Here is a 27,343-nt window from a genome sequence, read left to right on the forward strand (position 1 = left end):
CCCCAGGATAACGTCACCTTCGCTGAATGTTGACATGAGCCTGGAAACTAACTGGACCTGCAGAAGGAAGTTCTATTTTATACACCCAAGTACCTGAATGAGTGGTCCTTTGTACTTGTTTTCTGTTACTTATTCCTTAGCCTGGCTTTTCCAATAACATTTATGGATCATATACATTCCATGAAAAAAAAAAGAGCTCAGTGGTCAAATGGTTCATCTACACTGAATTAAACAGAATCAAAATGAGTGAACATCAGCACTTGGAGTCTTGAATATGCTGTTTGTTTAGATTTTCTAACAAAAAGAAATTTTATGTAGTGTTTCTCAAGGTTATATTGACCGCCACTTTTTTCCCACCACAGAGCATTTCACTGGATTAATGATGTGCTTTTGGTCTATTTGACTTGAAACTTTGAGCCCGGATCAGAAATACTGAGATGTTAAGGGGAGAAGTATCTGTTGACAAGTGTGCTAGCTACACGCATCAACCTTCCAGACGTGGGAGCAGCAGTAGTGGAAATGAATGGAGGGAATTCCTCAGGGAGGTCAGTTCTGGCAGACAATCAAGCTCTCTAATACAGCGGCCCCTCCTCACCAGGAGCATTTCATTGGTGACCTTCCAAGTTTCTGGGTTCTATTTTTATTAGGGAAGACTTACCATGTGCCAGACATTAAGTCAGACTCTTGGAAAACAAAGATAAAAAGACAGTATCTGCCCTCAAAGAGTACAGTTAAAGGTGGGATAGAGAAGACAATTACAGTCAAGTGTCAGAGGAGGGGAAGGTCTAGCTTGCCCGCAAGGTGCTATGGTATGGCCAAGGGCACAGTTAGCCTGGGCCAAAGGGTTAAAGAACACATGAGAGAGGCCATGATGCCCAGGGCTAGTTCTTGAAGGCCAAGAAAGCTTAGCTAGGAAGAGGGGAAGAGCACATACAAAGGCAGAGAGGCTAGAGAAAATGGGGTATAGTCAAGGAACTTCAAGTGGCTTGCGTAGCTGGAACATGAGGTATGAGACTGAACAGGTACAAAGGGAGCAAAACATGAAGGGCCTTGTGTGGCAGGCTAGGGAATTTGGATCTTCCTCTCGAGATGAAGGGAGATTTTTTTAAAAATTGACTTTGGGGTTGGGGGGAGACAGAGAAGAGACATCAATTTGTTGTTCCACTATTTACACATTCACTGTTGATTCTTGCAGGTGCCCTCACTGGGATGGAACCAGCAACCCTGGCATAGTGGGACGCTGTGATCAACTGAGCTACCCAGCCAGGGTAATGAAGGGAGGTTATTAAAGGCTGTTGAACCTCAGGATCAGATTTACACTTTGAAAGCTCCCTCTGGCAGCAGTGTAGAAAATGGATTGTGGAGGCAGAAGATCAGAAAGTTCCCCGAGGCCAGCAAGAATGCAAGGGCCTAAAAAGAGGGAAGTGTGAATGGAGAGAAGAGGGCAAGTAAAAATGTTGAAACTGATAGGGCTGCATGAACCAAGACGCTGGGATGAAGGGGGAGAGAGGCACTGGTAGACAATTTCCAGGTTCCCCACTTAACAGTCCCAGGCAATGGTAGAGCCACATCTTAATACAAAGACTACAGGACAAGGGACTGGGCTTTTGGAAGGAGATAATGTATTCAGGTTTGCACTTGTTCTGTTCAAAATTCTGCTAAAACATGTGAAAAATGTCCAGACGGCTGGAACTCTAGGTTGAGAAATAACAGATTTGACAGCTATCAGAGTAAAAGTTGTACGTGAGGCCACAGGTGTGGGTGTGGACCAGGCAAGGAGTGAGTAGACAGAGAAGGAATCTGAGACAAAACCCCTGGGGAAGTAATATCTCCCTCTTCCAAATGCCTACAGCATGTCTGTAACTCATGGAATTTGTCACATGCTGCAATAAACAGAGCCCAGTGCCTATTGTGTACACAATGTATCGTGCTAGATGTAAGGGTACAAAAAGGAATAAAGAAGATTCTTTCAAGAAGACTGTGCTCTAGTTGTGGAGAATGAATTATACCCAACTATTATGCAAAACGAAATAAGGCCTATAAATGTGCTAAATGCAGAAGAGGCAATTAATTCACTGAGAGAACAGGTTGCAGGAGGGGAAGAGAACATTTGAGGTGGGCTTTAAAAAAGAAGTGGATTTTGCAAGCAGGGAAGGGGAAAGGCGGCAAGTAATTTAAGGCTGGAAATTAACACACAATAATCACAACAGAATCGAGTGTAGGAAGTGAGAGAGGGAGAGGCTGGCAATGTGGCTTGAGGCCAGGATCCAGGGAATCCTGCTGAGGTTTTTTTTTCAGGAGTCCATTTCAAAGGAAGCACATGTGTGTGCACACTCAGGCCTATGTATATCCAAGTGCTTGCACTGTAGATTCATTCCTGCCTATTTCCTAATTTCAGATATGCCTTTAAGAACAATGAATCAAAAATGCTAAAAGAAACCTACGAATCACCAAACTAAGGTTTGAAGCTTGTAAATGCTTTCTCTCAATTCTGTATTTCCATTCTGCAAAACTCTGTGGTAGTAGAACTTTAATTACTTTGCTTGATTATAAAATTTCCATCGCATGTAAGTGTAAATAATTTTACTCTAATGTTTTCATTTGAATCTGTGGCTGAAAGCATCAGTAGAAATCACATTTTTGTGGCATTCGTTGGCACGTTTAAGGAAAACAAAATGGATACTGCTAATCAAGTCATGTGTGACTTTGAAAGTGATGGATTATATAAAGATAGTAAATAATAAGAGATAAAGTATATTTTAAAGATGAAAAATATTTTATTTAAACTTTTCTTCATAAACACTTTTAACATTTTTTTCAATTTAAAAACAGAATGGATAGCATAAACATGTTTGAATAGATTATATTCACGGCTTGGGAAAAATTACCTGACAAAAATGTAAAGGCTTTCAAAACAGGTATAAAAGGCAAACCTTAAATTATTCTAAGATTTTTAAATCGGCCCTAGGATTAATTTGACTACCGGCCCAAAATGTACCTAAATGTCAAAATATTTTTCTAATAAACAAAGTATGCCCAAGAGGTATAGGGCATATACAAGTTAGGTAGAAAATAACCTCTCCGATCACCTCACTGGAACATTCCTTCCAAAAGCAAACTCTTAATCCTTACTGACATACTGATTAATAAGGTCTTTAATGTAATTGTTCCCAAAGATGTAAAAAAAGAAAGTCCAAGAATGTTACGGGGGAACAAAGTTGATGGCATTCTTGCAGTGTTACTCATGTACCAGTGAAGCTATACAGGTGTACTGAAAGGATATGACTTCCATGAGTTCACCTATTCCGGTTTATGTCTGTTGAATATTTGACTTTATAAACTCTTGATAAACTAATCTTTCAGGACTTTTGTTTTTAAGATAAATCTCTTTTTAGAAGATATTTATTCCCAAAGCAACTCTAATCCAATCGAACAAATGTATGATCCCTAAAAATGTTCAGAGTACAAAAAAAAGATCAAAAATGTGTAATAGGCAAACAAGAAAAATGGCACTAGCAGTTTTACTGCTATATAGCCCTCGATTATATCTAATTTCACTATTATCTATGTTGTGTTTCACTTCAATCTAAAACTTTAAATTATGTATTCTCAAAAGAGCTAGTCTTTTTTGAGAGATAGCTTATAAACTGAAATAACAATTTATATTATAAACTGAAATGTTATGACCTACAACCACATATACATATATAAAAATAGTCCCACTGAACGTTTGACATGTTTAGATTATGCAGCTCAAATAATTTGTTATAAAATATTTTAAAGCTTAGTTTTTGTAATTAAGACAAAACTCTCCATTTTTACCACTTCTCCCCATACAAATGTGTGTCCTTTACTATGACTCGAGCAGGCTTCCCAGAATGAGGTGTCCAAAGGTGCTGCTTTAGAAAAGGTAAGTGAAGGGCTCAGTCAGTATTTCACAAATTATAGTAACACTCACACAGAGCAATGAGGACACAGAGAAAGCTGTCTCAAGAAAAGCTAATAATTCTATTAATTAAGCTTTGCTTTTTAAAAAACCAGTAGTATTTCTTCCAATACAAAACCTTCAATGAGACAATCTTGAATTTTATGAAAAGGTTGTAGTGCAAGAATTTTCTTTAAGCAGATTAAAATAAAAACTTAGGTCAAAGACATGGAAGAGAACAAACATTTCTAATTAAGATGCAACTAATGAAGATCAGCTAATTTTGTAGTCTGGCATTTAAAATGTAAAGTGAAAATTAACATAAAGATTACAACAGTTGCACTGAATAGTTTCTAATCTCTTACTGAATTTTTTAAAAACTACTATCTTGAACACATACAATGTATATAAACAAAAATGGTTCCAAATGAAGCACACAAACAATAAACTTGAAAAAAATCTATGAAAAATTTTCCATAGTTTAGTATAACAAAAATAAATCTCTTTCAGCAATTAAACCATAACTTGAAAAGGGAATGTAAGTTATCATGGATTTAAAAGAACCTAAATCAGCGCTACATATAAACAGAAGAATTTTCTCATACATTCATAAAGAACCCAAGCAACAGCAACTGTTCTTAAAGCTCAAAACTGATTACAGCTAACATCAGGTCAGACATGACTTAAGTGTGAAGCTGAACCCAGAGTTAGTTCAAGTTAAGATTTCACAAATTTTCCAAAACAAGAATTTTGAACTTGGCCTTCTTTCTTTAGAATGGAAGACCAAGAATTTCAACTGTTTGCCCAGATCTTACCTTAACTAGGGCTACGAAGTCATATCTAACAATTAAAGAGAACCACCACTGGAGTGTAAGAGCCTGATGAAGGGTACCCTGTCTCGGTCTTTTCCAGCAAAAGACAACAACGAGGAAGATAATGAAGAAATTATTGTTATTTCCTTTAAAGCAAGACAGCAGACATACAAAACACTAAACCAACTAATATATTAGACAAAGAATTAATGACTAAGTTAATGCTAGTTTTCAAGAGTAAAATGATTAGAAATGATTTTTTAAAGTAGAAAAAAGACTTTTACCCATATTACCATGGGAATTGATATCGAGTTTCATTTTTAAAAACAGAAGAGTAAATGATAGAATCATTTAATACAAATTTAAGTCTCATATACAAAAGAACACTAATTTGATTTCTAAAACCAATGCCAATGTTTTTCTTTTTCAAAGATTACTTGTGTATCTGATTTGTTTCTTAAACCCAAACGCCTCCAGTTTTGGAGTTTTAAAATCAGGGTTTCTTTAAAAATAGTTGTCTCATTTAATTGCAAAAGAACAAAAGTCTTCACATTTCCATGACCTCACTCTTCTATCTCATGTTCAGTGGTGGCAGCAGCAAAAAAAAAAAAAAAAAAAAAAAGTGAAACTAGAAAATTTATACAATAGCCATACAGAAGGCATTGCAATATTGCACCAATATCCTAAGATCTGGCAAGTTTCGCCAGTGTAGATCTAATCTGTATCAGCTATAGACTCTACTCAGGAAAAAAATGGCATCAATTTGAACGAGCCATTCCCTGGTTATTCTTGCTTAACTCTGTCAACTATATGCTTTTCCTTCGACTTGAAAGGTGCGGCTAATCCTAAAACACTTACTACAAATGCTTTTAAACAGTTATTCTCGATCCATTCTCAACTTTGAGGTTACTGTCCTTCATGCTAGTAGCTTTCAGTAAATAAAACAAAAGCTGAGGGCTTACATCCCCAGTGCCGCTAAGTTTTCTTGTATTAAATAAACAAGGAGACATGACCAGTAAGATTATAATTCTATTCCTTACCTCTAAGTCAAAACTGAGGTCAAATTGTCCACAAGTTGCTACTTTCCATTCAATAACAGATGCAGCAGCCTTATTTAATGTAAAGAATGGAAGTTGCACTTACTTTTAAGGGGCCTTTATTTAGCAGTCTGGTATTCCCTAAATTCTCTTTAAAAAGTGCTTGCACGCTGCAGGGCCAGGGCTTGTCATATAGCACTCCAATTCTTACTAAAAACAGGGCAACGTTAAACAAACTGCAAAGAAAAAAACATGTTCAAAAAGAAGACATACATCCATAAAGAACACTACTGTTTACTTTTGAAAATAAAATATAAAATATTAGTTTTCATAAGTCCGTACATGTTTCAGGAATTCAAATATTACTGAATCAGTATGGACTGAAGATAGGCTACTTTGACATCAAATGAGGACTCCAGTTATTTTAACTTCCTAAAAATGTTAATACATGAAAAGACATTACATCTAAAATTCAACAAGTATGGCAAACCGTGTGTGCAAGTGCACTAGCTTAAAAATATAGAATCCTAACCACGCATAAAAGAGGATGTGCCTTATATATTCATAAGATGTATGCACGTACGGATACGCTTTCACTAACACAATGCAGGTAAGAGAAGGCAGCTTAGAAATAGTGTTTTGAATATAAAAAGTTAACTTCGTAGAAAATTTATATTTTTGCATTTTCAGCAAAAAGCCATGCAAAAAGGGCAACAGTTTTAAACTTAAACAATAAAACCAAAAGGTCTAACGGACTGAAATTAATGTTCAAAAAGATTTCAGATCGAGATAGGAACCGAAATTACATCAAGTGACACTTATCAGGTCTTCTCTTAAAAGATGCATGACTCCTACACTGACATCTGAGAGAAATGTTTAAAGCATACAATCAGCTTCCCAGATAAGTGGATCATTCTATTAAACTGCTTCAGGAAGTAGTTTCAAGAGCTAGTGCTTAGAACTAACTTATTGCATGAGTCTGAGGCCACTAAAAAGAAAAAAAAGGATGCTAGCACAGAATGAAAATTTTTTACACTATTAGACCAATGGCTTTGATAGTAAAACTGGTGAGGTTTTCCTTTATGCTTTTAATTAACTACTCTGTCACAAACAACTTCTCTGTTTGGCTTTGAAGTGAGAAAGATGTCATTAGTTGCAGCGTCTGACCTCATCCAGTATATATTCTGGAAAATGCAGGTTGCATACTTGTAAACCATCCAGCTTGCAGGGCATCCGCGGGTACTCATCTTCCTTCCACTTGTTTTCATCTGGATCAAAAGTGAGAATGGAATCGCTGTAATGACCATTGTAGCAAAGGCCTCCAAGAACCATTATTTGTTTGTCCAGCACAGTCACACCATGGCCACTTCTACCAATTGGCATGGATGCCAAGATAGTCCACTGATCAGTCTCTGGGTTGTACACTTCTGTGGAAGGGCAGCCCTGAGATTCAAAAGAGGCCCTCAAGATCACACAGACACCACCGAAGACGTAAAGCTTGCCGTTGTAAGAAATCATCTTGTGAAAGCATCTCGCATAATTCATTTTGCTCTTATTCTCCCAGCAGTTGGTAACAACTTGAGTTCTTCTGGTCCGTTGCTCTATGGTCCCTTCTTTACTGGGGTCAAAAACGCACACTTGTTTGGAGGTGGATGATGAGGTGATTCCACCAGTGATATACAACTTGTTATTGAGCACTGTCCCCTCATGTCCGTATTTGTTAACTGGGTAAGGATCCACAAACTCCCATTTATCATTGGTGATATCATATCTCTCTGTTGAATAGAAAGTCTCATCTCTGGTTCGGCCTGCTACAGCGTAAATAAACTTCCCAATAACACCAACCGCAAATTCTGAACGTGGTACAGACATGTCTGCCATGCGGAGCCAGGAGTTGTGTCTCGGGTCATATCTGAACACTTTGGAAGAAGCATGGAATTCACCATCTGGGCCTAATTCTTCGCCACCCAACAAGAACACGAAGTTATTGACAATAGCAAGGCAGTCCGGCCGCAGAGGTACTTGGGGACCCTCTAGTTCCCACCAGACTCTTGGTTTCTTTAAGAGAAGTATTTTACTGTTAACCATGCTGTGTCCAATCATGCCTCGGAATACTGTAGTTTGAGGTTTGGCAGAACGGATGCGGCTTGACTTCATGTCCAACAAAGGCTGCTGGTGAATGTTCTGAAAGTAATTCAATGCTTGGTCAACTTCATAGCGCAGCTGTCGAGAGTATCTATAAAATTCTGATGTCTTAACCTAAGAAAAAAGGAAAAGAATTTAACCAAAAGAAAGAACATCAATGGCAAATAAAACATCAAAGCCCACTAAGACAGTTAGTGTAAGATTTTAGACCTACTTTACTAAAATTGCTTTTCTTGTTAAGATCACAAACTTTTATAAAAGCTTTTATCACATTTGTTTTTGCAATCTATTATTTGTAATAACCTATGTATATTCCCAAGGTTTTTAAAGTAAACAAGTTACTTTCCAAGCACAAGCTAAATAAATTCCTCTAACAAAATGTATTAATCACCTATTGTATGCCAGGCCTGGGTGGTGACTATGAGGACAAATGTAGGTTTCACAGTAGAAAAAAACATGACCAGGGTTCCCTTGACTACATGGAACAGTGTAAGAACAACCATAACTGAATAATTTGGGGAATTAAGTTAGTGAGTTAGTAAAAATGTAAATATACACAAAATTCTCAGTAGGTTTTTCACATAAAGACTTGGTCTGATATCATCAACTACTATGGTAATAATTCAGTTGACAAGAAAAGGTCAATTTTTTTCATTTTATTTTTGGAGCAAGAACTACCTCATCAAGATGATTACTAAGATCTTACGAAGCACACTTTTAAGTATTATGCTAATGCTATAAGGAGATGAAAAATAAGGATGAGATGTGCTCTGTTTCTGCAGAGAACTTAGAAAGTATTTGGGGAAATGAAAACATACACATTTACCAATAAGTAAACAAGGCAGCTGACGGTTAGGAATGAAGCAGTACAGTGCATCTGTGAGTGCTGTAGAACTTTAGATACAGGACATTTCAAACTGGCCCAAAACAACCAAGTGGATACTTTGTGAAAGGAGTAAGAAACTGAAGGCCAAGCAGAAAAAGCCTGCATCGTATTTATAAAAAGAGAGCCTTGCCATTTTATTTTTCAAAATATGAGAAAGTTTATTTAGAAAGTTAGAGAGGTAGCAAAAGTGAGCCGTAGAAAAAACGGCCTAAGGAAACAAGTTACAGAGGCCAAGGAAGGGACCTCGGAGCTTAGGAAAGAGAAAGGCAAAGGTAAGGCACCTGGGGTTAGGAAAGGAGAGAAGGGAAAGGGGAGGGGCGTGCTCCTGAGAGGGAGAGTGCCCAGAGTCTTGCCATTTTAAACATGGATCTCCTGTGCTCAAATTAAATATTTAAGTTCCTACTGTGCACAGCCAGTGGTCTGAGAGCTACACAGGTTTTGAAGTAATAGAATCTTGTTCAGCATAGTAATTGAGCACTACGTCAAGTGGCCCAGGATGGTGATTAAGAATCTGATTTAGGAAATATCTGACTTTGCACTCACAAACTGTGCAATCTTGGGCAAGTAATCCAACATCCTTAAGCCCATTTCCTTATGTGTATTACTGGATAAAAATTGTACTTATACCTCATAACCCTAAGGTAGGAGACAAGCAAGATAGCCTATGTGAAAAGGAGTATGGTGCCTGTCATATGGCACTGTACAAAAAAAGTAACAGCAGTTACTAGCTATTATTATTGACCAGGGGACACCTGTGGAAGTGTCACTCAGCTTAAGTCAATGCATCTGATGATATGCTTTCAGTCTGTGTAAAAATTCAGTCTTTCAGAAAGTAGAGAAGAAATGGGAGAAGCTATCACTTTGGATCTAATCCTCACCAGTAAAACATGGTTACTAACAGCCCTGGCTGGTGTGGCTCGGGAGGTTGAGCACCAGCCTGCGAACCGACAGGTCACCAGTTCAATTCCCAGTCAGGGAACATTCCTGGGTTGCAGGCCAGGTCCCCAGTTGGGAGTGAGAGGAAACCAATCGATGTATCTCCCACACATTGATGTTTCTCTCCCTCTCTTTCTCCTTCTCTTCCCCTCTCTCTAAAAAATAAAAAATTAAAAATTTTTTTAAAAACATGATTAATAACATTACAAGTAGAAGGAAGCTTTAGAGAAAGCAGCCGTGTTGTTTGGAGATCAAGAAAGGAAGGGAAATTATGCACATATTGGATAGGCAGATTTCAAGTTTTTCAAAGAAAAATTAGGATCAATTCCAAAATCAGAAACTATGCAAAGGCTCTCAAAAGCATTGCTGACTGCATAATTGCAAAACATACTGATGAGGGAAAGAAAAGGGGAAAGTGACTAAAAAATCTGATGTGCTGCACAGAGAGCTTTCTGGAATTTAGATGTTAAAAAAACCACTTAAAACAGATGGTTAAAAAAAACAGGCACATAAAACAAGTATTAGTGGAATGGAGCTCTAAGAACATTGTGAACAAGGCTAAAGCCTCTCAATGAACTGTGACTTTACAAAGTGACAAATATTGAATAAATGGCATTTTAGAGGTTAAAGTAAAAAGACGTAGAGGAAAAAGTGAAGTCTCCCCTGGATGGGGTGGTTAATGTAATATTAACAAAGAGCCTTACTCCTATTTTATTTCCATTCTCAGCTAAGAATGTTTTATTCTCTCCAATCTGAAGATCAAATACAATGACTAAGAAGAAACTTAAATCCAAGATGGCTGAGGAAAAAAAAAAGAAAAAACAGCTAGATAGCCTCACTGAGTTCAAGTCATTTGATCTCAGAAATCACATCCTGGGATCCTGAGAGGCTTCACAGATAAGGCTGCCTAATTGCTGTCTGTAATCTGCGTGGAATCATGAAGAATGGTGAGGACTAGAAGCCAGACAGATTTCTCAAGTACAGGCTGGTTAGCCTGAGGCTGATCATGGATTGTTAATTAAGAAAGCACTGCACACTAGGAGAAAGCACACACTTGCCAGGTTATGCCAAGACTGACCGTTTCCGATTAAATTTTTGACTATGTAATAGCACTTGTAGAGAATGAGAGAACCTATGCCTTCAGCAAAGTAATCAACAAAGTCTAATCATAAAGGAACGAGAAACACTGAAGACCCATGAACTACGTGAAACTGCAGAAATAACTGTGTTAACGCATTTGAGGGGTAGGGTGAAGTGGTGATAAGTCCACAGCTTTGATCAGATACTCCAGGGATCTACAAACTCTAAACATAAAGCTTTAACTGATTCTACCCTCAACATGAACTAACAATGTGTGATATGATAGCCTTAAGAGTTAATAAAATCACGACAGAATTAAAACAATAGACAAACGCACATGCTCCATTAGAGTAAAACCACAACAAAGACAGTGTTCAGCTCCATTACTACACTTCAGACATTGGCAAAATAGACCGCATCTGAAGAAGATGGTAACTGTTTTAGGACCAGTAAGTAGAAATTAGAAGAAAGATTTTAGGCCAATACAAAAAAAAAAAAAAAGATTTGTAATTAGAACTGTCAAGAAGGTAATGGATGGTCACTGCACTATTATCTGTAAGGGTATGAAAACTGGGAACAACTCAAATATCAGTAAGGTTGAATAAACTCTTGAGATATATACCATATGCAGTAGCCATTAAAAAGAATGGTTAATCCATATGCACTAACACACTCAAAATTTGAAATGACAAAAACAGAAAAGTATATAGAATATTCTCAAAACACAGAAATGAACTGTTTACACAGTCAGTAGTATATGCAGAGGAAAGCATGTATTATACCTATACAACATACATCAGTGAGCTTGTCTGTATTTAGTTTTTTTATAGGGACCACAGTAAAAAAAAAAAAAAAAAGTATGGGTGCCTATTTTCCCAGGTCAGGGACTACCTCTGGAGTCAGTGAACATCCTGCCACTGGGGGTAGTCCAAGTGTGATGACCTATCAGGAGCACTGGGGAGGGACTCCAGCGTCACACGAGGTCTAGGAGAATGGCCTATAACAGCCTTCCACCTTCCAACCCCAGGCTCTTGCAGAGCCCTTCAAACCAAGCCAGTTTAACTGCTTCTTAGAGTCATTTTCCTGTCTCTCATTTTATACCCAATCTTCCTCTTCTCCATTCATTCGATTTACTCCTTTGAAACTTAGGTTCCAAAGAGTTTCCAAGATTCACTTTACCATGGAGTTAAAGTTCAAATCAAAGCTACATTATCTGTAACCAGTCGGCTCTACCTCTAAGCCCCTGATAGTGGAAGTTGTGCCATTTGAGATAACTGGTTATAACATAAAAGATCTTCTAACCAAAAAAATTTAGCTCCTACTTCTCCCTGGCCAAAGCCCGGAAGTTCTAGATCTAACCTTGCCGTTTTCCCATGCTACGTATCACTGCAATTTTCCTCTAAAACCATACAGTATCAAAAAGCTTAACTTCTTTCATTATAGAAACACAGAATTAGTGCTTCTCTGCTAATCCTGCACAAAGTAATTAAAATATACTCTGCTTCAAAAGGCGGAAAGCTCAAAGTCTTCTGTGCATGAATAAAATAATTTAAAATGCATTAATAGAGGGAGCTATCCAAAAAGAAATGTGTGGCTCATCTTTTCATTAGAGGAAGCATTTCTGCCATCATTCACTCACGTAACAGTTAAACTGTGTATCAGGTGCTCTCAAAATAAAGATATGGACAGAATGACATTTATTTCATGTTCTGAACTACTTTTCTTATCCTTTTATGGGATTAAAAAAGCTGTCTTGTTTTAAAAGTTGGAAAGAATATATTCATTTTTACCACTTTTCTTGCTTTGATATCTTAAAATTATAAGTATTTTGTCTTATTCTGAATACAAAATGAAAGCATATATTACCTCTTAAAAAGTGATCTGAAAATTTAAAATTGGCCATTTCCTCCTCTAATCTTTTAGTTTAGTGTAACTGCATGCATGCACATATGCATATAGTTTAAGGAGAAAACGTGAGAAACCATTAATTTTGAATGTGGTTCCTGTAAATACATATTAAGTCAAAGAAATAATAGCTAGCCATTACCACTGAGCAAAAATTCCATGGTTTTTCCCTTCACTGTCAAAATGTTACATAATCCAGGCCTGGTCAGGTGACTCAGTTGGTTGAGTGTCATCCTGTACATCAAAAGGTTGCAAATTCAATCCCTGGGCAGGGCACATACCTAGATTATGGGTTTGATCCCTGGTTGGGGTGCATATGAGACAACCGACTGATGTTTTCCACTCACATCGATGTCTTTCTCCCTCCCTTTCTCTCTCTCTGAATCAATAAATACATCCTCAGGTGAGAATGTTTTTTAAAGTTACATAATACATTTATTAAATTTTAACCTTTAAAGGTAACTTCTATATATACTCGTAACTGTGAGAGAATTAAAATAGAACTAGCAATATAATTAAAACAGGCATTTCCACAGAGCTTACTATCTTTATTTGATTAAAATCTGCAATTTTAAAAACCTAACACTGACTACAGTCTAAAATTATTTTATGCTGTCATTCATTTTAGGGTATTATCAGCTGTTTCACCTTTCAAACTGTTTTGTAAATACCCAATACACTTATACCTTAAAGAAACAATGTCTTTTATTAGCTTACCTATCAGTGGGGGATTCACAGGGGTGGGAATAACCTGTGAACTCAAGATACCAGGACCTAGGTTGTGAACAAGTCTCTAGTTTAGGTTAATTTCCCTTTCTGAAAGGAGTCAGTTGCTTTAACAGACACCTCTTTGGCCCTTCCTATATCCAAAAATGCTAACCCTATTTTTGAAATGTATAAGGTGTCATGTGGAAGACTGAGTCCTGGCTACTGGTTTTATCATCCCTTCTCTATGATCTAATCTTCTCAAAAGAAATATTCAGAAACAAAGCATTTACTATCATGGGGCTTTAGTGTTATAACAAAAGATATCTTTGGGAACTACAGCTACATTTGATATAATTTTGACAGTCAGTAAAATGTGGAGCAGTCTTTTGCATGTTGCATTGTGAAAGCATCTACCTGGTGTGAGAAGTCTATTTATGAAACCAGGCTCAGAACTGAAGCTTATATTAATCTATGCAAAACAAAAAAAGTTCACATAATTTAAATGCCTTTAATTAGTCCCTTTGTCCTGAAAAACTGAGTTAATGACCAGGGGTAAGGCTATAAAAGTATCAGTTCCTGCTAAGCACAAATTCTCTCAGTAATACTCCATTTTCAGTCAAAAGCCAAATGGCAGAGACAAATTTTAGTAAGGGCTTACCCATCCTCTCTTCTTCTAGCAGGCCAGAGTCTACAACCTTCAGCAGTCAAAAGACCAGAGTAAATGGGGGTAAGGGAGAAGGCCTCTCAGGACAATGTTCTAATAAGAGTTTCAGCACAATTTGGTTAGTCCATCTTTCCAACTTTTCTATAGAGTGAAAAGTATTTAATTAAAAAATAAATATGCTTTAAAAGTCTAATTTCCTTCCAATTTCAGTGCAATAGTAACAGAGCACCACTGGAAATTAAATAAGTGCATAACCTAAAAGGTAGAAAATAATGTAATTTTAAAAAACACTTAAGACCACCTTATTATCTGATTATACTAATATTTAGTATAACTAATACTAATATTTAGTATAACTAATATTTAGTACAACTAAAACTTAGTTGTACTATCTTAGTACATCTAACTTAGGAGGAATTTTCTATGGAAATACAATCATGTGAATATTTTATCTATAAATATGGTAGGGAAGAAAGAAAGGCATATCAAAGGTTTAATCAAACTAACTTCTAAATGACCAAGGCTTATCTATGACATATGTAACATTGTCTGAGTAAATTTTAAATTTGAGAATTAAAACGTTAAAGCGTAAAAGTTAATATTTTGCCTTTTTTCCTGTCCCTAACTTTTTCTGCAGTCATTTTTCTGACCTATCCAATCCTTTTCAATTTCTTTTTAATATTTTATTTAAGAGAGGGGGAGGGAGAAAGAGAGAGAGGGAACCATCAATGCGCAAGCTATACATTAATCGATTGCCTCTTGCATACCCCCAACTGGAAATCTGGCCTACAACCCAGGCATATGCCCTGACCAGGAACTGAACTGACAACTTTTTGGTTTCCAGGCCAGTGCTCAGTCCATTGAGCCACACCAGCCAGGGCTGTGTTTCTACATATCATTTGGTTTCTCTTTTTTGTCCAATTTATTTAAAAGGTTTTCTCCTTTTACAAGTCAATACAGCTATTCCCATTCCATGTCTTCCTTTTCTTTTACTCCATGATTTCCAATTCTATGCTTTTGTTTTCATTTCCCTTTTATTTAAAAGAAAAACACCTGGCTGGTGTGGCTCAGTGGATTGAGCACTGGCCTGCGAACCAAAGGGTCTCCAGTTCAATTCCCAGTCAGGGCACATGCCTGGGTTGCGGGCCATATCCCCAGGAGGCGGCATGCGAGAGGCAACCACACATTGATGTTTCTCTCCCTCTCTTCCCCTCTCTCTAAAAATTAATAAATATTTAAAATAAAAGGAAAATAACCACATACAATTAAATTTTTAAACTCCCATTTTCAATAGGTTCCTGCCTGCTTAATACACTATGAGATAATCTCTTTCCCAGATGATTTAACAGCAGTCAACACACTAGAATACTAGCTCTCTTCAGGAACCTATGAACCTGGAGTAATGCAAGTCAAAGGTAGAATAAGAGCACTCCACATTTATACATGAAAGGCAGGAGACCTGAAAAGAGAAAAACACCTTGGACAATTATTTTAAGAAACTGCACACAGTTAATTATAATCATCCAAGTCCATGGGGCTGGGTACGGTCCGCAAAAAGGAGACTGATGCAGAAAAAAGACATTAACTGAGAAAATATTGTTAACCCATTGACCTACTTCCAACAGAAAACCTACTAATCTCTGTGCCTTCACTCCTAGGGGCAAGTGAGCTGTTAACTTAAGCAATTTCAAGTTTGTAGATATATAAGTACTATAGACTATATGAGGAATTTTTTTTTGAGGTTCAAGTATTCTTTATTCAAAATTGAAAAATGTTCCATACTGCATTATTGCAAAAATTTACTGGTACAAAACACTTTGCAGCTGGTGAGAAGGCAATAAAAAGATGATTTTTAAACTCATTACTATATATTATTCTACATTACTTTGTAAATTCAGAATTTCAAACTGCAATTTCTTTTTCTAAATTGCCCATAGTTCTCCAGGTTCCTGAAGCTAGGGCAACTGTTCCAGAGGAGGAAGGGGGAGGAGGCAGCAGAAGTCAAGGGATCTCCATCTCTCGTTCGCTGCCCGTGTACTTCGGGGCGTCGGCCTGGCTATGTCTGTAATGAAAAAAAAACAGCTCTTCATCAGTCTGGTTGGCTCTCTTCACAAAGATCCCTATCTTGTGCTCGCCCATCTACCAACATGACTTTTGCATAGCAGTTTGGATTGATTGATTGGTTTGCAAAATAAATTTCGTTACCCTTGCGGGTTACGTCCACCACAAAATCAATACTCAAGTTGAAGAGAAGGCTGCACAAGTATTTATCATACATTTTCCCTCTTCTGTCAGCTTCATCTTGAGAAATTCTCACTCCACAGTACTCCGGGATGAATTCATTTTTCTGTGCAGGATCTTTGATGAACATGCCCCAGCCTGCCACATCAGATGGTGCCAGCAATAAATGCATCTTGGAGCCCCGCTGGATGCTGCAGTTCTTGCAGGACACGTTCTTGCTCTCCAAGTGGTCAGCAACTCCACACATCAGACACAGGTCGGGGTCACACTCTACTACAGCTAGGTAGCAGGGACACTGCTTGGTGTTGCACTGCGTTTTGCAGCGGCAACCAGGAAAGTGGTTCTCACAATCTCAACTACATTGACAAAACTTTTCACAAATATTCTGTGTTATCATGCTATGGAATGTACTGTCACAAGGCTGCTGTGGCTGGTGACAGGGTTGGTAGTTGTAAATGTGGTTAGAGGAGCGCCCTTTTTTCAGCTGTATCTTTCTGCAGTATATAGCCCACTACCGGTGTTTCCTCTTCTTCTTCTTGGATGAGTGTTGACATCCTCGGGGGGAGCTGGAGCTATGGTACTGGATTCTTTGACCCAAAACCCATAAGCCTGTCTACATGTTTTGGTCCCAATTAACCTGGCAATGGTGCAGTTGTCGTCGTAGGTGCTGATGAGAACTCGGAACACGGAGGCCTCGGCCCCTCCACTACACATTCTGGAGTGGGGGGGCGCTCGCTGTTTGGCTTCATCTTTATTGACGTTTGACGCTGAGAATTCACTTCGGAGGAGCTGGAGGTTTCGTCTTTTTTTTTCCTTCCTCTTCTTTACCATTGTTCTCACCACCTGTTTCAGCCAGGTTTCCCTGTCACTGTCCTGTCCGCGTCCTTTGACTCTAGCACGTTGATGGTGGGGGTGCTGGGCCTGCTGCTGTTGTTGGGAAGCCTCCCTCTTCTGCGGCCTCCCAGAAGCTTGGTGGGGGGTGCATCTAGATGCGCTAAGCAGTGAGGGCGGCAGCAAACTCCGTTGCTCCCTCCAAATGCTGGTAACACTGCGGTCCACCAGGCTTGTTGTCCAGAGCCATTTCTGTGTTCTTCCACATATTTGCTGTTGCATGAAAAGGGTGTAGGAAGCAATTGTACTTGAAACATCACCTACAGAAGAGCATGTGAAATGACTGCAGGCTCTGATCCCTCCAAACGGATTGAAGAGATTTAGCATTTGGTCCTTTTATGTTCGGGGTACATTCGGGAGGAAGTACCCCTGGGAGCTGCCGCTCAGTGAGTTCTTTATATTTTTCCTTTAGTTCTTCTGCTGTGCCCTTATCTGGAAACACTGAGGAAATGGCTTCAAAAATTTTGTCAGAAAGAAATTTACAAGATGCACGGCTTTCTTTATCACTTCGGTTCTCCTCCACATCTCTTCTTTCTCTTCAGGCTCAACTTCATCATCATCATCGTCGTCATGCTGACCAAAAGCATCCAACTCCACAAAGATTTCATCACTTATAAACCCATATTCTCTATCCCTGTTCCACCCCAGCCTGTGCCATTCCCGCGCACTGACACAGCCGCCGGGGCTCCAGTATCGGACGCTCCCAGACTGAGCACCCTATGTGAGGAACTTTAAACTTCTCAAAAATGACGCAAGCTTATTAGACATTGTAATCAAATTTCACATTTCAACTCCAAGTTATGTCTTTTTAAAAAATATTTTATTGTCAAATACAGCACTGCTTATGTTTCTCATGTACTTCTAAAACTATGAAGGTTAGAGGGAAATTTCTAGTTTTTCCTTTAGACTTGTCTGGCTGTAGCTGAAGTCATAAGAAATACTTTTTTTTTTTTTTTTTTTTTACTTTTTGGCCAAGCTGTGGTGACATTGCAGCTAATGGTTTGGTTGCTAGACAGAAATTTTGGATCAGTCGGGTGATAGATTAGTCAAAACACAATGCATAACTGAAGGAATTCTGGAGGGAATACAGCACCTACACTTTACCTAGATGCGTCCTTGCCCAGTGAATTTCATTATCTAGTGGACTGTGTTTCAATTAACCAGAGTATCAAATCACCCAAGGGTGAATTATTTTAAAAACAACAAATTTCCTTATGGGTCATAGTCCGTTGTTAATAGTATATAAATCAACAATGTTAGAGAAAATATCTGGAAGATTATCAGTGTTTTGTGAAGACCAGTTCTAAGAGCTACTACATTCTTAGTCTGGTATCCAAGATATTCTTGAATGCTTAATTTGTAATCCTTGAATTCTATCCATTTCAATGTGAATCCAGGACACATTATTCCCATTTTAAAATGTACCATTTAAGGCCACAAATTTTGCTCCTTAAAGAAAAGACATTTCTTTAAGTGTTAGAAAGCTTTTCTGAAGCATTAATTTTTACTCTGACCCTTGGATTAATTTTCACTGGTAATGGAGTTAAATTTTTTTAGCAGACTAATCAAAATTATCTCAATCTTAAATATTCTACTAAAAATAAACTTTTATAAAATGTATATGATTTGATAAATCCAAATATATTCCCAATGAAAGAAAATTAACATTCTTTTCTCATTAAAACATTAGCTTTACTCTTTAAAAGTAACATAAATCTAATTGTGGGGGGATATGGTGAATTACATTTAACAGATTAGGGAAGGAAATCACATGGGAGGTCTGACTATCATGAGCTACGTTATAAAACAGGTATTTGGAATAAAGCAGAATACAAGTCAATGAAAAATCAACTGTAAAATTTTAAACCAAGCTGAATGAATGTGTAGTTTTTCCTTTTCAGGATTTAGAATAGATTCTTTCCTTTTAAAAAATTTAAAGACTTTATGATTATGATTAATTCAATTTCTAAGGAGATCACTGATACCTTGACTCTTACCTCATGCATATTTATGATACTGAAAATGCCCTAGGTTCAAAACTATTAAAATGTCACTATACTAAAAATCAATATAAGGCTATTTTAATGAATAATTTAAGTTTTGCTAAAAAGAAGTTCTCCATACAAAAAAGTATATTATGCATTTTGCCAAATATACATTTATTTACTTCATAAAAATTTTTTAATAAAACAATTTTTTTTAAACCAAAAGACCAAAGAGGGCAAAGTTTAAACTATATATCGAAATCAATGAAATTCAGAATGACAAATGTTCAGCCTTATCTCTGTTAACAGAGGCAAAGGGCACTGGAACTAGCCAAAATACAGGCTATAGATGTTTGCCTAAGTAAAAACTGAAATTTAAGTCTGGTTTTATTTTTTTTAAGATTTTATTTATTTATTTTTAGAGAGAGGGGAAGGGAAAGAGAAAGAGGGAGAGAAACATCAATGTGTGGTTGCCTCTTGTACGTCCCCCACCTGAGACCTGGCCCACAACCCAGGCATGTGCCATTACAAGGAATTGAAGTGGTGACCCTTCGGTTCACAGGCAGGCACTCAATCCACTGAGCCACGGGAGCCAGGAGTGTAGTCTGGTTTTAAAACTGGGAATCCACTATAGAGAAAAGTAACCATGAGAAGTCTTGACTTCCAGGCAAGATGGAGGTATAGGTAAACATGTTTAGCCTCCTCACACAACTACAGCAAAAATTACAACTGGAATACAAAACAAGTATCACCCAGAAGTGTCAGAAAATCGAGCAGTATGGAAATCCAACTACCAAGGATTTAAAGAAGCCACATTCAGCCTTGGCAGGTGTGGCTCAGTGGATTGAGTGCCGGCCTGCAAACCAAAAAGTCGCAGGTTCAATTCCCTGTCAGGGCACATGCCTGGGTTGCGGGCCAGGTCCCTAGCTGGAGGTGTGCAGGGGGGCAACCAATCAATGTTTCACTCCCTGTCTCTCTAAAAATAAATAAAAATTCTTCAAGTAAGAGGGGCAGAGAGGCGCAGAGACACAGAGCGGGTGGTCCCACATACACGTGTGGTCCCACATACATGTGTGGTGGATAAAAATTGAGAGGGATCCCAGCCCCAGACCAGGCCACTCAGCTCAGGGTCCTAACACCAGGAAGGTAAGTCCCCATAACTACTGGCTATAAAAACCAGTGGAGGTTAGGGCAGCAGAAGAAACTGCGCATTCTCAGAAGACTCCCCTTAAAGGGCCCCAAACTGACATAGGACTTACACAGATTCACTCCCTCTGGGATTCAGCACCAGGGAAACAGCTGGAAGGGCACAAGCTGCATACAGGGAGAAACTGAAGTGACTGGCATCAGGACAAGTACTGGGAGACAGCTTCCTCCTGGGCAAAACTCCAGACACCAGGGCAAAACTCCAGACACCAGGCAAAAGCACTGTCCCCTCTGCAAGCTGTCCCCAACACAGAGCCAGAGTGGTGACACGGACTGCCCCACCCTGGTGATTACCTAAGGCTCTGCCCCATACAGGTGTGCTTTTCTACAATAGGCCATGCTACTGCTACAGGGAATCAAAGCAATTCTAATACACAGAAACAAACACAGGGAGGCTGCCAAAATGAGGAGATGAAGAAATATGGCCCAAATGAAAGAACAAAACGAAACTCCATAAAAAGAACTAAACAAAATAGAGGTAATCAACCTATCAGAGGTAGAGGTCAAAATACTGGTTATTAGGCTGCTCAAAGAACTCACCGGGTACTTCAACAGCATAAAAAAGACCCAGGCAGAAATGAAGGTTACATTAAGTGAAATAAAGAAAAATCTACAGAGAACCAACAGTGGAGGGGATGAAGCTGAGAATCAAATCAATGATTTGGAAAACAAGGAAGAAAAAAAAAAGCATATAATCAGAATAGCAAGAAAAAAAGAATTTAAAAAAAAAACAGAACAAAACAAAACAAAACAAAACCCTCGCTGTTGTGGCTCTGTGGATTGAGCACCGGCCTGCAATCCAAAAAGTCACCAGTTCAATTCCCAGTCAGGGCACATACCTGGGTTGTAGGCCAGGTCCCCAGATGGGGGCATGCAGGAGGCAGGCGATCGATGTATCTCTTGAATATTGATGTTTCTCTCTCTCTCTTTCTCCCTCCCTTCCCCCTCTCTAAAAATAAATAAAATCTTCAAAAAAACAACAACAACAACAAGGAGGGCGGGCCTAAGGACCCTCAGGGACATCTCCAAACCTACCAACATCCAAATCGTAGGGGTGCAAGAAAAAGAGGAAGAGCAAGAGAAAACTTATTTCAAAAAATAATGAAAGAAAACTTCCCTCATTTGGTGAAGGAAATGTACGTATAGTCCAGGAAGCACAGAGTGTCCCAAACAAGATAGACCCAAACAGGACCACATCATAATTAAAATGCCAAAGTTAAAGATAAAGAGAGAATCTTAGAAGAGAAAAGCAGAGAGTTACCTACAAAGGCATTCCCATAAGACAGCTGATTTCTTAAAAGAAACTTTGCAGGCTAGAAGGGACTGGCAAGAAGTATTTAAAGTGAGGAAAAGCAAGGACCTACAATCTAGATTACTCTATCCAGCAAAGCTATCATTTAGAATTAAAGGGCAGATAAAGTGTTTCCCAGACAAGGTAAAGCTAAAGTTCTTCATCATCAAGCCATTTTTACATGAAATATTAAAGGGAGTTATTTAAGAAAAACAGGATCAAAACTATGAACATTAAAAAGACAACAAATTCACAACTATCAACAACTGAATCTTAAAAAAACTAAGCAAACAAGCAGAACAGGAACAGAATCATAGGTATGGAGATCACATGGAGGGTTATCAGCTGGGAGGGGGAGAAGGGAGAATGGGGGAAAAGGTGCAGGGATTAAGAAGCATTATTGGTAGGTGCAGAACAGACAGGGGGATGTTAAGAACAGTATAGGAAATGGAGAAGCCAAAGAACTTACATGCATGAGCCATGGACATGAACTAAGGAGGGAACTGCTAGAGGGAAGGGGAATACTGGCTGGAGGGGGACAAAGGGGGAAAAGTTGGGACAACTGTAATAGCAAAATCAATAAAATATACTTTTAAGAAAGCAAGTCTTATAATACAAAGCTTTAAAAAACATAAAGCTAAAAGAAAAGGGTGCATGTCAATATTACATTTTTCTAAATTTCAGCAAATAGTATAAAATCACAAATCAAAACTTCCTACTTTTCCCCGTGTAGATTCTCATACCAAAAAAGGACTAGCACAGAGGTAACATGTCTTTATTTCTGTGCCCCTTCTGGCACTGAGCATTTATAATGGATATTAAAATGGCCTTCTTTAAAACCTGCAGTGTGCTGAGCATAGGCAAAATAGATGGACTCTATTTTCAAGCTCAAAATACAGAGTTTGGGCAAAAGTAGGTTTACGGTTGTTTGTATGGAAATACAATAATTTAATAAATAATAATACAAGAATAAACTGTGTTTTATGTACCGACAACTGCAAATCTCTTTTGGCCCACCCTGTATTTTGATGTAAAATAGTCTGAATTCTTACTTCCAAACCAAATTTTCCATTTTAGTTTTGTTTCTGAAGTTTCATTACTAGAGATAAGGTCTCAAATCTAGCTAACTTAGTGTTTCTCAACATTTAGAAAGCCATAGATTGCTTTGATAAACATTAACTCTCACATACTAAGACAAGAATCACTGACTACCTTCCATTTGTCTTATCAGTATTACTAAAATAAAACTGAAAGATTTCTCTGTGGCCAGGGCCTTATTAAGTTTTCCCAAGAAATTAACTCAAGAAGGAAGCCTTAACAACATTTTCATTCTGATGAGATTCCCAATACCCTGACCAATGGGTAATAACCACCTCCCATGCTACAGATTCAAACAATCCATCAGAACGTACAACTGATATTTTATATGATTTACAAAACTACCTGATGGTATTAACTTGCAGGCACTGTCACTACTGACCACCTTGAACTGATCATTGGAATATAAAAAGGTTTTGCAGTTCAGCACTTAAAAATCATTTACTGCTATCAATTATCCATAATATTGTCCCACAAGAGGGGAAATTTTACTTTCTATTTCACAAGTACTTCCATCTATTTGGAGGGCTTTGTTTGTTTTAGTAGTGAAAAGCATTTGTATTTAATGTATTAAAGACAAAACAGGATTCCCCAGGGAAAGAGAGCAAAAAAAAAACGGTAAAAGGAAAAAAATCAAAACAAATGATTTACATAGTTGGTGTAGGACTGATTATCACTGAACAAAAATAATTAAGAAATGTATTCTTCAAAGTTTCAATTATTTATGCCTTATCAGTACTTTCTGAGAATAAAGATAAAATCCCATAAAATTGAGTTCTCTATTAAAAGCATAAGTTAATAGTATTTCAGAAGGAACAGAACATGTCAGGCTGTTGAGTGTTATTTGAAGGCGCAAATCTGTCATTTTTCAAATGGTGTAACTGGCCCTCTTTTGCAAATATTATAATCACCAGGTTCGGTAACTAAAGCTTAAGAACTATTTAACATGAAGGGTGTTGACCAAAGCTTTCCCCATACTGTCTAGAAAGAAGAAAAGATTTAAGAGATAAAGAGCCCCAGAGGTAACCATGTGATTAGAAGCCAATTAAGTTAAGCAATTACTGAAACTGCTTGCTCTCCTTTGGGCAAGAAAGAATCACAAGTGAGACTCTGATATAAAGATGAAAAATGTTACATACAAAAAGGCCAAGACTGTTTTGGAGAAAGACTGTTTTTAAGAAAGCAGAACTGTTACATGGTAAAATGTGCAGTTTGATCGATGTAGCTAGAGGATTTCTAATCTATTTGTTTAGAAATGCCAAAACAACGGATTTAGACATAAACATTACTTTCATGGTTAAATTTAGTTAGTATGCACAGTGAAATGAGGAAAAGAGCAGGGGAGAAAAATCATAACTAGGACCTATTGGTTTTCAGGAGCTATTTTATGTTTCCTTACCATATTTTAGAGGAATATGAATCTGTATTAATGCATATCATTCAGAACTATAAAACTCAACTCTAATTTCAGCATGTACTACTTTAATTTTTTTAGAAAGAGAACAAGCTTCACACAGTTCAGATTTAATTTGTGAAGACAAGATAAAGCAAACTTGTAATATTTTTGGGCTAAATAATTATACTTCAATTTAAAAAGTACATTTAAAATAAAAGCACTCCGCCCTGGCTGGTGTGGCTCAGTGGATTGAGCACCGGCCTGTGAAGGGTCTCCAGTTCAATTCCCAGTCAGGACACATGCCTGGGTTGTGGGCCAGGTCCCCAGTTGGGGGCATGCAAGAAGCAACCAATTGATGTATCTCTCACACATTGATGTTTCTCTCCCTCTCTTCCTCCCTTTCCCTCTCTCTAAAAGTAAATAAATAAAATGTTTAAAAAATGTATTAAAATGAAAGCACTCTACTACCTACCTGATTCTTCTTTCATCCACAAAATGTGCTTTAAAAAACCTAAATGCACAAGCTAAAACAAATTAGGCTTTTTATATATAAACTATTCTTATCAACTATTCATTCTCTTTTTGGCTACTGACCAAGCCTGGGAATCTTATCTATAAAGACATTCTGCCTTAACTAAATGAGTACCTTCTATTGCTTTCAAATGTACTAACCTTCTCAAAGACACTGGATGGGGTCATCAAACAAAACCTGATGTTCTGAATAATGGTATCGGTATGTCTCCAGCGTCTTCTATCATGCCGCAGCCAAGACTGCACAGCCTCGTACAGCTCTATCTCTGGGAACCTGCTCAGATGATCATTATCCAAATAAGACATGAGCTTCTCAAAACTCAGATAAGACAGGAAATCAGGCCTGGACATGAGTGGCACAAAGTTGTCTAGCAGAAAGGATTCCAGCTTCTCCCTGACTCCCTCGATGTTTACACCAAAATCATCTAAGAGTCTCATGATTTCTGCACAGTTTTCTAAGCAGATTTTCGCTAACAGGAAAGAGCAGCAGAATTTCACCACTTCTATAAGTTGAACATACATGGCAGCCTGAAGAATCTCATGAACAGTATTCATACTCAGTTCTATAGTTCCATAGTACATAAATTGAAGGACGTGGCTGAAACCAGTAGCAGTTAGACCTTTTAAGTGAATTTTGTCCTGATCACGCTCCCTCATGTCTGCAGTAAACATAATTCTGAAGTAATCACTCTGGGTAGCCAAGAGTGCTTTATGGGCCTGGAACTGATGATCTTCAATAACCAGAGTGACATCAAGAAGCAGTCCCTCCTCATACAGTGCTCTGAACCCAGCAGAGACACTGGTGTCATGGATGGAGGAACAGAATCCTTCCATGTCCCCTGCCATGAATCACCTGGAAAAGTAATCAAAGAAAACTGTGTTAATCATTTCCATGCATTCTGAAGACATTATTAACCTAGAACTTAAACAATTTTTATAATTATCTCAATTCCACTGCCTAGGTCGTAAATGTACAAGCCCTTTGGGGAAAGATAACTTAAGATTTGCAAGCCAATGTTTTTGGCTTCCCTACCTCAGGAAAAAATTTATTAAACATCTACCAAAAATGGTAAATTGTTACAACTTACAAACAGTAATATGTCTATCCCGTTGATTTTATACTGTTCACCCAATATATTTAAACATGTCCCCAAAATAACAATACAAAGAGAATTCCTCAAATACTAAGTTATGACATAGAAAAGGAGACAGAAAAGAAATTAAACCAAAAGTACACCGTTGACCTTGAAAGCTCCTAGAACCAAAAGAAAGAATCAGATAAATATGCCAAGCTGTACACACAAGGTTTTTCTTTCTAGCCTTATTTATAATAAAAAATTGGAAAGTATTCAAAAGCCCAATAATAGATTATTAAATAAATATGGTACATTCCTATAATGGATTGCTGTAACAACCAAAAATGATAGCAGCAATCTACCTATTCTGACAAAGGATATTTATTAGGCATTGTTATGGTGGAAAAAAGCAGGCAACTGCAATATACTCAGTATATTTTCAAAAATTAAATACACATGTTATTTGTTCAGATGAGAAAAAGTCCAGAGGAATATACACCAAAATGATGTCCCTGGGTAGTGGGCATTCAAGAAATATTGAGGTTTATCTTTTTCTTTTTACTTACCTCATTAACCTTATCTTTAAAAAGTGATCATTGCTTATAAAGTATGTAATTTTAAAGGATATTAAACCACATTTTTGCATATCAGAGAAATGAAGCCAAGATAGTGAAATTATACTTAAGTAAAACAGAATAAACTAATCCAGTCTATTAGACTGTTTATGAAGTCATTTTCTCCTTTGCACACAACCCCACCCCAGACCATCTATCCTCTCAACTCTCATCCTCACACAGCTCTGAGCTTCCTCCTCAACGACCCTTCCTCCCATCCCCTCATTTCCTCTCAACCCTCTCCACTGTGTCCGGTGGAATCTTGCTTCAGTGTAAACAAACTCGCCTATAGGCTCATGCTGGTCACAGAAAGTTTTCCCTGCAGGCTGACTTAAATAAGAAAAATACTTTTCTATCTTCTTCATAGAAAAAAAATGCTCTCCTATATATAGCTTACAACCCTACCTTCTAAATCTTCTCTTCTCTATTGTCCTTCTTCTAAAACATGGCCTTTCACTCCGATAAAAATCCATCATTCATTTCTCATTGCCACTTATCTACCATATACACATATCCGATTCAATCTCTCTCCCACATTTCCTGACGACTTTGGCACCTAGCTAAGTCATTTTCCACACCTCTTTACTGCTCATGTAAGCTCACTCACCCAAAAACCAAGAATCAAAAGTCCCTGACCACCTCAACTCCTAAAACCTTCCACCTTCTTCCATTTTAAAACCTTATTCCCAAACCTGGTGGACTTCACCACACTCCAGAAGTGGTCCACATCTGAAACTGTTAACTGTCAACTGCTCATTCTCTGTCTTAAACTTTCCCCCTCTTTTCACTTGGTCAATCATCTCAGAACTTTACCTCTGTCCTTCCCCAGCTTAGACCATCTGGTGTGACACCCTATTTCCCAAGCTCTCTCCTTTCCCTGGCTGGGTATTTGGACCACGAGCCCTCCAGTGAAGCA

At 37.9% G+C, this 27,343-nt stretch overlaps 1 protein-coding gene and 1 pseudogene across 3 annotated transcripts in view; both read right to left on the bottom strand.

Moving 5' to 3' along the window:
- Positions 1-5,291: 5,291 nt before the first annotated feature.
- Positions 5,292-27,343, bottom strand: part of KLHL15 (kelch like family member 15) — a 33,309-nt gene continuing 11,257 nt past the window's right edge. For all 3 annotated transcript variants that reach the window (XM_054581158.1, XM_054581157.1, XM_054581156.1), the window contains 2 exons: positions 24,879-25,590; positions 5,292-8,033 (listed from right to left, as the gene is read on the bottom strand). In XM_054581158.1, the coding sequence (XP_054437133.1) occupies positions 6,924-8,033; positions 24,879-25,583 (1,815 nt within the window). In that variant the 5' untranslated portion in view covers positions 25,584-25,590 and the 3' untranslated portion in view covers positions 5,292-6,923. The remainder of the gene's footprint in view (positions 8,034-24,878; positions 25,591-27,343) is intronic.
- On the bottom strand, positions 16,100-19,236 carry LOC129076835 (histone-lysine N-methyltransferase EZH2-like; annotated as a pseudogene).

This window comes from Pteronotus mesoamericanus, unplaced genomic scaffold (assembly GCF_021234165.1).
Source record: "Pteronotus mesoamericanus isolate MK-2021 breed Mesoamerican mustached bat unplaced genomic scaffold, CSHL_Meso_final contig_65, whole genome shotgun sequence".
Lineage (NCBI taxonomy): Eukaryota > Metazoa > Chordata > Mammalia > Chiroptera > Mormoopidae > Pteronotus > Pteronotus mesoamericanus.